We start from the raw sequence: 11654 nt of genomic DNA, 5'->3' as shown, positions 1-11654 counted from the left end.
ATAAATGAAAAATTTCGAAACATCACTAACAGTTTCTGAAAACAAATATAATCAAAATCATAAGAGGCATCAGATTACAACTGAAGGCATTGTATAGACTAATCTGCAGCATTTTAAGAACCTAATTGATTTTTTAATTTAAAAAAACGTAGTCATTAGGCTGCAAAAAGTATGACAAATTAATCCAAAACAAGAAAATTTATTCAAAATTTACGTAAATACAATGTCTAGGCCATAAAAATTATGAGCTTTTCTTTCAGGACGCACTTTTTTTCATATGGCTTTATTTCGTTGTAAAGTCGATCTATAATTGATTGGGCCTTGATTTAAAGTAATTCTTGTCATTAATCAACATAATAAAGCCGCAATAAAAAATTGAAAAAGACCGCGCCTTAATATAAGTTCAAACCTATCCCTGATTTTTTATCAGCGTCCTAACAAAAACAATTAATTATTCCATATATTTGCAAAATGAACGAATTAGCAAATGAAACATTTCACGAAACCACTATTAAATCATGCATTTAGTATAATTATTAGGTCTATTATTCGAAAAACTGGCGAAAATTTCATTCCAGAAAACTCCTATAGGAAGCGAACGTAAAGCTATCTTTTCAAAGTTTTCAAAAATTTTGGCATATGTTCGGTCTCTACTTTCTGAAAATTCAAACGAAGTAGGAACCAAAAACTTATTTTGAGCCTTTTTTATTTAACAGAAATATTAACCAAAAAAACTCGGACGAATCAAATTGGCGAGCCTTTTCAATCCGTAACCGTAGAACCAATAGCATTGTTTTTAAAAATATTTCCAAGCTTTGGCAAAATTGACGAAAATTTGGTTGAAATTTGCGGAAAATGTGAATAGGAACAACGGAATTCACTCTACTTTTCTCAAAAGTTTCAACCTCGATAGCTCCCTGTAAAAAAACGAAAATCAAAAAATCATTTTAATTCCATATTCAATTCTGGACGAACTTTCTGTTGATGTCAGTCTCAACTCTCTACAATGATTATATCGATCGGCCAAAATTGTCTGAACAAAAAACCCATTTGAGTACATAATTCCTCCCCACAAGTTCCTCCCACATTTGAGTATATAGTTCCTCTCCCATTTGAGTACATAGTCCTCCCCCACAAATATTTGAAACCACCTGATTTCTTTTTGTCAGGTCAGGGCCGCCAGCATTTTGAACCAAGAAACAAGAGATCTAACGCATACCTCAAAGACTACTTATAACATTAACAATTTAGCTTATTTGATAGTTCATAAAATATCTATAAAATCTTTTTCAATACGCAAACCATATTTTTGAAGGCCGCGTAGTTTACAAAAAACTGTAAATAGTAGTACCGTGAAAAACTTATTGACCATAAGGTAATGACGAAAGCTAATTTGTAATCACACAAATCTGAGCATCATGAAAAATGAAATGCAGCTGATAAAAGCAACTCAAAGACTTTCAAATTTGAACAATTTAATTACAATTGGCTTTGATATGCCTCAAATGGATCTCATGAGCAGCCTAAAGCTTTCAGAAAATATTGTTTTCAGTAACAAATTTTAAATTCTAAAAAATCAAAATTAAGAGCTCTTCTGCAAAAAAAGAAATGACTCTCGAGGTTAGAATCAGAGGTCCCAAATGCCTTCAGCTGATTTTTAAGGCAAATTTTACGAGTCAACGCCCTTATCAAATAAAATGGAACAATTCCACAAAACGTATCTTACTTCTTCTAAATTGCACAAAGTAGCTCAATTTTATTAAAAGTAGGGGTTATGGCTTGTAATCTACCTTTGCTGCGGAGGATTGAAAAGGTCTTGAATCGTTTTCTTTTAATAAAAAAACAGTGATTACCAGAACCTTTTATTTAGAAATTAAAATATTTTTCAGATCTTTAAAATAGGAAATCTAAGAAGTTTCGTCTAATGAGCACAACTATGATCATATACAAGCTATTTTTGAAACAAATAAACAATTATATATTCGTGCGATAAAAAATTGCAAATTGTGAATTTGATTTCTTCGTTCAGTTGTCGTTGTGAGGCACGTAACCAAAATTTGCCTCTCCTGCGTCCGATTTCTGCTCCATAGGTGCAAAACCAACTGGGTCTGCGGTGGGGTACGAGCTTCCCGTCGGGTAAAGAGGGGGGCTGGTAGTAGGTGCTGCTGTTGGATTTATAAATCCGGGCTGAGCTGTGGAGTACGTGGGCGGAAGTGGACCCGGAGCGTAGGTTACATGGGGTGCTCCACCTGCTATGAAGCCTCCACTTTGGTTTTCGTTACGCTTTCCTAAATGAAGCAAAATGAATAACTTTTAATTTTACCCAATTCCATAATACCACATCTGTTCCCCTAGATCTATTCGTTCAACAATGCGATTTTTAAATTATCAGTCTATCGGTATTACATTCATTTTAAAAATCAAATTTACCATGTAGTTTTGATAATTGCTTTTGATAATTTCATAAGTCCTATGGGTATCTGAGATGCGGCCATGGCCACAGTATCTCTGCTAAATTTAGCAATATGATATAATGTTGGGTATATTTTGGGTATTTTGCACTGGCACCGTGATTTGTTACAACCAATCAGGATACCATAACTAACGGGCGTACAGATTACTGGACCAAAATGGGCACTTAGATGCTTCTGGTTTTAAACATCATCTACCAGCCTTCATTTCATTAAACAGCCTATAGCAACTGCCTTCAAAGTCTGCAGGTTTCCAAAGAAATTCCAAATCAACTTGAGAGATCTGAGAATGAGAGATCTCAAATTTAAATTATGACATCAGTGAGGCTCCCATTGGAGTAAAATAATCGTAAGAACATATTAAAAGTAAGTTTATATTCATTCGAATAGTGGACACTGGTGAGGTGGTATTTGCAAGATCTCAGAAGAAAAGACTTCCAGTACCCTATTGGAAATAGTTGAAATTTAAGAAGTTTCCGTATTCTTTTAAGAAAATTCTCAATGCTGAAATGGGTTAGAATCACGAAATAGAATGGGATACTGATAAAGGAAGCAAAACAAGTTCGCTCATACTTTCTGAGCTTGGGTAATAGATAACAAAAGTTAATTTGGGATAGATAGATAATTTAGCTGAGACTCGGGAAAGCCGGACGGGAGCTGTTGAGCAGACATAAAGGAAAAAATTTGATCACTGGGTTAATTGCTAAATGACATTCATGTGATCTCAATTATAGCACAGGTAAAACACATGGCCTGAAAAATGACCAACTGGACATACCTCTTTTGAGTCCACAGTAGATTGCAACTCCAATCGCTACTGCACATCCGATACAGCAGAGTGTGGGCAGTACAATGACGAGAAGAACAAACCAAACAGTCTCCCTGGAAAACAGTTGATTTGACTAACAGGCTACCAGTATATCTGAGCTTAGGAGAAACCCAAGAACTGGCCAAATGACTATTTTAAACTCGCAGACAGTTGTCGAGGTCAAACGTTTCTCAAAAGAGGCGATGAAACAACGCCCTGCTCGAAAAAGAAGGGTTATCCTGCAAGTATTTGCACTTTTTTGATAGAATCTTGCAAGACATTACATCGCCTTGCAAGTTTACAAAATGACGATCGTCTTGCAAAAATCTCGCAACCATCTGGACTTGACGAGGATCACATTTGCGTAGGGGATAACCTGACTAACTTCGTGAAGTCTTTATTGAGGCCTCTGCATTTAAAAAACACAATTCCGCACGATAGACAACAACAGTGATAAAGCACTGCTGAAATTGGCAGTGATAAAGTGCTCAATAAAATTTTTATTGCTATGTCAGAAAAACTACTGACCAACCAACTCCTTCAACTGAAAAATCGTGGAGTTGTATACGTATCAGTTAGGGTTATTTGCATAAAACAAATATGGATGAAACTAAGAGAAAAAGTCCGAATTCTCTGTGAATTAAATTTTAGTGTCTTGTTCATAGCTCACAGTTATGGGAACGGAATGGCACGTCAAAAAATGGATGATAAGGTTCTGAAATTTTAAACAGCTATTTGTCCCTTCATAGCGCTGCAAATGTATATATAAAACATCAGTCAAGTCTGAACAAAAATTTAAATAAAAATTGCGGCTCCCTGTTAATATATGGGATTTAAAATTGTTTTTCGGTTTTGGGATAGATGGCCAATACGCATGCTCAGAGAGGGCCCGAAATCCGAGATAAATTATTTCCGTTTAGGTATAAATTTGCGGCCTAATAATCTAAAAACTGGGGGAAAAACGACAACTCCAGTCGTCAACACCTGAAAAACAAGCGGATTATGCCCGCTGATCAATTCGTGAATAAGTGAGTGAGTCATTGAGTGAGTGAGAAAGTGGGTGTGAGCGTGTAAGAGACAGAGAAAGTGTGTTTAAGTGCGTGTGTGAGAGATATGAAATAGGAAAGAGGCTGTCCGAGAGAGAGAGAGAGAACAAACGAGACGCACACACACACACACACACACACACACACACACACACACACACACACACACACACACAGAGAGAGAGAGAGAGAGAGAGAGAGAGCGAGAGCAAGAGAGAGAGAGAGAGAGAGAGAGAGAGAGAGAATGGAGAGAGAGAAGGAGAGAGAAAGAGAGAGAGAGAGAGAGAGAGAGAAAGAGAAAGAGAGAGGGAGAGGGAGAGAGAGAGATATGGAGAGAGAGAGAGAGAGAAAGAGAGAGGGAGAGAAGGAGCGAGGGAGAGAGGAAAAAAAGAAAGAAATATATATATATATATATATATATATATATAATATATATATATATATATATATATATATATATATATAGAGAGAGAGAGAGAGAAAAAAAGGAAAAAAAGGAAAGATACTGACCCCCGTCCCCGTACATTCCGGCACCATCAAACTGCATTTAATCACAAATAAATATTTTTCCTTTTTTTTCTCTCTCTCTCTCTCTCTCTCTGTATATATATATATATATATATATATATATATATATATATATATATATATATAGAGAGAGAGAGAGAGAGAGAAAAAAAAAGGAAAAATATTTATTTGTGATTAAATGCAGTTTGATGGTGCCGGAATGTACGGGGACGGGGGTCAGTATCTTATCTGCTTGCAGGATCTAGGTTTTTAATTTTGTTTGCTAAAATCACCATTACAAGATTTACGCTAGATTTATCGTAAGATTATCTTTCGTCACGATTCATGCAAGATCTAATTTTTCGTGCAAGATTAACTAAGTAGAATCACAATTTCAACAAAAGTGGCCAGGTTTGTAGAATTTTTGAAATAGAGTTTGCATCTTGAATGAAGGCTCTCACCAATGACAGTTCTCGTGGCACTTGTTGTCTGAGCAACACTCTGTACCCTCTGGTTTCTCGTACACTTTATTTCCAAATGCATCCTCGTACCACTCTGCATGGGCCTCAAACCACTCACAGTCTATATCATGCGTGCAAATATGCGACCCACCACACCAACTCACGCGTACATTTACTGTTGCCATGACAACCACGACACAAAATACCGATTTCATTGCAAAACCCATTGTATCTCAGCAATTTGATGCATTGAAAAATACGTGGTAGAATTTTAGTTTGAAAATAGGTATATCTGTAAACGATGTATTTGCTAAGAAAACTAATTATTTGCAAAGATGGTTTTCAAATAATGACGCAAGATTTTAAATATAAAACAAATCTCCGAAAATCAGATGCTAAGTGCTATCAGCAAAATGAATTTTTCTGTGGTTTTTTAACCAAATATGCAATCGAAAGATGCATAAAAACGGTTGGTTTAATATTCAGTATGTTTGCTCATATAACGCATGTCCTGTTTTTATATATGTTTTGTATATTTCAACGTGCAGAGAAAAACATCTGCGTCAACTGAAGCTTTATCAGATAAACAATCTATTTATATGGCATACGCAAACAATTGAGCATATATTGCTCCCTATAAACAAAAGCAAAAAGACCAAGAAACGTGACTCGCAATGTCATTTATAGTCTTAAGGGAATAAAAAATGACTGGAATCTCCGCGCGCTGGAGCGATAGTGTGGGAGGGGGGAGAGGGTGGAGGTGAGCGGGGGAGGGGGGTAGTTGCGGGAAAAACAACGCGCTTGAATGGTGCAAAAGATTAGACATGAAAGCTGCTATGCAACTTCTTAGTGTCAGGATAAAATGGCCAATCCCAAAATGCCCGATATGACCACATTTCAATATTTGTTCCCACTCCACATGTGGGGGAGGAACTATATACTCAACTGGGTTTTTTTTTGTTCAGACAATTTTGGCCGATCGATATATTCATTGTAGAGAAATGTGTGTGGTATCATTAAAAAGCTCGTCCAACGTAGAATTTGAAATATTATGGATTTTTTTACATTCATTTTTTCGAGGAGTTATTGAGGATTGAAGTTTTGTGTGAACACGGGATATTTGGCATGACTTTGTTCACATTTAGTGTAATTTTTCTTCAAATTATGATCTTTTTCAAATATTAATTCAAAATTACAATTCACGCCACGAAATGAATCAATTTCGAGTTCCTAATAGACGACAAAAAGACTAGTTCTGATCTTACAGGGAAGTTTACTTTCAAAAGAATTCGAATTCTATGTGAGAGCTCTTTTTTAGAAAACTTTTCCTTTTTTTGGTTTTCATGCAACCTAGAGACTAGTTACTTTTCATATCGAGGTTCCGTTAATGACAAACCTGATTCAGAGTCAAATGAAGCCTGATGAAAGAAAATTTTGTATTCACGGATTCGTTCAATTTTTTTGGCTTCGACTCTTTGTTTTCGTAGTTTTATATGATTTATTGATTTTCTTTTTGAGATTTTGCTAAATTTTGGAATCAAATGGCAAAGACTTGTTGAATAAAAGAGCAGTATGTTTTTTATTGAACATGCATATCTAGTGCTTTGAGTGGACAGCTATTGGCTCTTAAGACTTTAAAAATGATTTTTTGCACAAAAAATATTAACATTAACCAATCGTAAACATATTTTCATAAAATGTAAGTCAGTCTCAGTAATAATAGGACCCCCTTTCTTTCTACTAAAACAAAATTAATCTGGTTAGAGCTTTTAGCTGCTAGCTATTGGTTATATGACTTCAATGCCACAATTTTTTTAAAAATTAAAACTTGGATATTTTTGTATCATTCGGTCCTCTTGAAATCTTAACACACTACCCTGATATTGAGAGCTCCCATTAGCTTAAAACAGACTTTCAATGGATCATAGACAAAGTTTTCACAGAAAAATTATGGTTCAAATGGCTTCGACACTTTTCTAATGAATTTTTCGTTTTTGCTTGTTTTTGTTGTTGTTTTCACAGTCATGAGACTTATTGTGATGTCTTATTTGTTACAGATGCAAAAAAAATCCGTGTCCTTCCACCAAGACATAACTGAGCGTATCTAACAATTTCCGTTGAAAGTTATTGAATTTAATGGCTGTTTAAACTTGAAAAAAAACTTTTTCGATTTTTTTAACATTCACCAATCTTGAATCAGAGAACTTGAAGTCAGTCACAGTAATAACGGCAATTCAATTTTTTTACTTAACCAAAGTTATTCTAGTTAGCCGTTTTATCGTCTAACTATTGGCTTTATGACTTCGATCAACGGCTTTTCAAAAAAAATTTTCAAATTTTTTGGATATTTTTTTCGTAATTTTGGTTCATTTCGAAATTTTATCACAATATTCCAATACTGACACTTCCCATTGGTTTTGAGAAGACGCTCAAGGGATATAGACTAAATCTTCGGAGAAAAGCTTATGGTTTAAATGACACTTTCTTCTCGCAGTTTTCTACTGACTTTCGCCTGTATTTGCTGTCGTTTTAAATCGTAATTTGCTGATTTATTTTAATGTCTCTTTGATGACTAACGAATGACAGACATGGTTGTTGTCTCAAAGAGGCGTAACTCAGCGTATTTATTAGCTTCCATTGAAATTGGATGTAATGGCGTTCATTCTAAGGCTTTTCTCAAAAACTTCGTGGTTTTAATGTATTTGTTCATATTTGCTGCATGTTTGCAGTCAAACTGCTAAAAAAGTCAGAATCCTTTGCTGTTGAAAAACTAATTGAACATAGAAAATTTCTAACTGAAAATTTCATTTTTTTATGTCTTCCAATTTTTTTGCTCAATTTTTCGAAATTGCCGTTTTCTGCCTGTTCTGTTGTTTAGGTCGAGGAAAAATGCTGAGAGGTCTCATATGCTTGAGGATGGAATGAATGATTTTATCCGAAGCACTCAGTTTATAGCTAAAAACTTCAATGTTTTTGATATTACACTTTTCTAATGATTTTTCAGCTTTTTCATTTTTTGTTGTTCTTTTCGTCAACTTTTAACTTATTCTCATCATTCCTTGGATTTCAAAACAAACTTATCGTCTGATATTATGTCGTAACTGATGTTTTGTTTGTTTGAGAATACGCATTTTCAAAAAAATTTTGTGAGTTGTTAATTTGTGTTTCTTTTTCTGTTCTTTAATCTCGTTCCCGTAATTACTGATCCCAATGATTTTCTAATGTGGCCCGCAAAAATTTATTTTCTTCTTTATTACAATTTAGCTGCATTTATAAAAAAAAATTGAAATAAAAATACATAATTGTCAGATAATAGCTAATGATATTAAGGGCTTATGTAATTTGTGTTTTCGAAATGTTTTTATTTTGTTGTTCGTATTTTTTTGTTTTCCTGCATCTTTAGTCATTTCCTATGGCTTAGTCTAACCAAACCAAAGACAAGTTCTTTTGTTTCCATAATGACTTTTTAGTAAATTTATTAAGAACAATTTCGTTAAAAGCTAATGATTTTAAAGACTTGAAATTATTTGGTTTGAAAAATATTGATTGAATTTTGAATTTCGCCTGAGTACTTCTTCTTTTTGTCGACTTTTACCTTGTCTCATTAAGAAAATTTTCCATCTGCTGCATATTTAGAAGAAAGTAAATTTTTGCAGTTAGGGTTTTATCTGATTACATTTTGACGTTGTTACTAGGTGCTTTTAACTTTAAATATTGAGTTTTGCTTTTGTTTATTTTGTTGTTTGTTTTTTTCTGGTTGTTTTATTACTGGCAGATATCGTGAGAGCTGTAGTGAGGCATGGCATTAAGTAATTCAGTTAGTAGTTTGGTTGTTTAACGATTTTTTTATAGCTCAAATATCTTTTTTTGTTATCTCTTCATTTGGTTGACAATTTAGTCAAAAATGTAGATGAGGTCGGTGAACATCATGTGCAAACGTACATTAACGACCCGGGTCGAGGTTTTGACAAAAAATAATGTAAGATTAGCGGTGAATAGCGGTGAAAAAAACTTTTTTCACCGCAAAGCGCCCGCATCTTTTAGCGTTGAATGCGCTGAAAGCGGTGAATTTTTGTAAGAATAGCGTTGAATTTTGCGGTGAAAAATTTTTTTTCACCGCATTCACCGGAATTCTTACAAAAAAGAAACTGCCGTACAAGGGTTCGAACCTCTACCTCATGCGTGTGAACAACTTCGTAATCCACTGCGCCATCTGTCACTTACTTTAATGATATTTCCTGTGAATATAAGATATATTTTGAAATTAGCGCGGTAAATTTTTGTAAGAATTGCAATTTTAGCGGTGAAAAATTTTTTTTCACCGCATTCTGCTGGTAGCGCTGAAAAAAATTTTTCACCGCTTAAAAGTTTTTTTTCACCGCATTCATCGCATTGAACGCAAATCTTACACTTTTAGCGATTTTAAGCCGTGACACCTCGACCCGGGGAGCATCCTTGTTCATTTTATTGTTAAAATTGCCAGATTGACTATTCACCATACTATTGTCTAATCGATATAGTTTAAAAAGAAATAAATTGCAATTACCAAGTTTTAAAAAGTAAGACTCGTGAATTCGTATAATAAAAACTCAGATTTAGCACCAGTAAAATTTTTTTGAGCAGCTCAAAACACATAGTCGGATCACTACATCTCAAAGTTTCTAAGAGTAACTCCAATATTGTCTAAGATCTTAAATTGAAGTCGAAACTAAGTAAAGATGTGGAATACTGTTCTAATTACCTTTGAAATAAAAACAGCAACAGGAAATGCTATTTCATGCTGTTTCGCTATTCATCTAACCATACAAACCCATCCTATCAGAAACCCACCCCAAATAAGCACAATACATCCGTACCAACAACATACACTTCCGTTCTAAAATTATTTGTTAAAAGTTGGGGGAATTTTATATGCACTCTGAGGAAATTTCGAACTATATCGGGTTTCTGTTGTTTTTTTTATCTTAAAATGCGATCTCTCTGTTTCAGGTATAGTTGGTTGTAATATTCAACTTTTACGAACGAGTATTGGAGTCAATTCCGGTATTCTACCGATGATGTTGTCTATATAAATTGACGTCATATTAGCGGAAAATAATCCCAACGAATGGCATTAAAAGTTCCGATTAAAACTGTTCCGTAAACTACACTTGTTGTCGCCAGTCGTACCATTGATTTGTTCCAAATTTTAAAATTTGTGCAGAATTAATCTTAAGATTTATATTTTCTAAGACCTTATAAACCTGATATCAGGTTAAAAACGTACTTAAAGTTTTATGGTTATCTTTTTTTGTTACAGTCTCAATTGAGCAATCGAAAATTTTTCAACCTCCAGTTTTGATTTCAGAAACCTATTATTCCTTCAATTGTTTTTTTTTTCGTTTGATTATGAAACAACAAAATGGTTCGATCGAAAACCTTACTACCTTAGTTTAGATGTGTAATTTATATAAGACTGTTCTCGACCAATATGAGCCATGAAAAACAATCCTGGAAAGATTTTTGGTGTAAAACGACTGCGTCAGCACTTTGCGTGATATTCTAGAATTTGGCTGGGACTAAAACAACCGTCCTCGAATTTGGCTAGAGAATAAAAATGATCTCGACTTACTGAATTTACTCGTAGCAGTGTCTTTCTTTTCCAAGGAAATTGGAGACGTGTAGGGAAAAAACGGTTAACCATTTGATACGGTTGGAGAGGGTCACAAGATTTAGCCCATATGTTTGCGGAGTTTTTCGGTTTCACTGACTTTGGTCTATGAACAAAATTTAGCTGGAGTTATGGAAAGACTTAGCCGAGACTATGACAAGGGTCCTCGACCGTGTAAGTTAATTCAATTATTACCCCCACCTGGAATTATTAGGTCTTTTCATAGATTCCTGGTACAGACTAGGGTGTTAAATAAAGCGAATGCTAAAGCTTAGGTTTGCAATAACGAAATAGCACAAAAATGGGTTAAAATTGGGTAAAATTGGGTAAAATTGTTCTAACTTAGTAACTTCATTGAGATTCTGATTGCAAAAGACTCTTTTATTAACGTTTACACAGTCAACTTTGACACCAAAAAGATTAGCGGTGGATAGCGGTGAGTTCACCAATTTAAAAAATACTACCCAGGTTCGAACCTCTGCCCTCTTCCTTGTGAGTCCCTTCTGCTATCACTGCTCTACCTGTGGTTTAAATTCCTTTAAGTTCTTTCGAATTTATTTATACGCATTCGACAATATTGCACAACATAAGCGGTGATATTTTATAAAATTTGCTGTTTTAGCAGTGAAATTATAAATTTTTACCGATTTCAGGGCAGTTCTTGCGTTAATTTCAGACAATAATTTTAGTGATAATTTTTCTTTATAATAT

General features: G+C 34.5%; 1 protein-coding gene across 1 annotated transcript; it reads right to left on the bottom strand.

Annotated features, from left to right (window-relative positions):
- Positions 1-1846: 1846 nt before the first annotated feature.
- On the bottom strand, positions 1847-5855 carry LOC142343985 (uncharacterized). Its single transcript, XM_075395410.1, has 3 exons — positions 5294-5855; positions 3250-3353; positions 1847-2288 (listed from the first exon to the last, which is right to left on the bottom strand). The coding sequence occupies exons 1-3, from the start codon at positions 5518-5520 to the stop codon at positions 2026-2028; spliced, it is 594 nt and encodes a 197-aa protein (XP_075251525.1). The 5' UTR covers positions 5521-5855; the 3' UTR covers positions 1847-2025.
- Positions 5856-11654: the final 5799 nt, after the last annotated feature.

This window comes from Convolutriloba macropyga, chromosome 8, assembly GCF_964194025.1.
Source record: "Convolutriloba macropyga chromosome 8, txConMacr16.3, whole genome shotgun sequence".
Taxonomy (NCBI): Eukaryota; Metazoa; Xenacoelomorpha; order Acoela; family Convolutidae; genus Convolutriloba; species Convolutriloba macropyga.
The sequence above is the reverse complement of the archived record's forward strand: the minus strand, read 5'-3'. Positions and strand labels throughout refer to the sequence as shown.

Bases quoted from the DNA above. Each gene is read 5' to 3' on its own strand.
- LOC142343985 (XM_075395410.1), bottom strand. From the start codon at position 5,520: ATGGGTTTTGCAATGAAATCGGTATTTTGTGTCGTGGTTGTCATGGCA. The intron at 3,354-5,293 runs GTGAGAGCCTTC...ACTGTTTTCCAG, and splicing joins TGCCACGAGAACTGTCATTG to GGAGACTGTTTGGTTTGTTC. The intron at 2,289-3,249 runs GTATGTCCAGTT...TGCTTCATTTAG, and splicing joins CTACTGTGGACTCAAAAGAG to GAAAGCGTAACGAAAACCAA.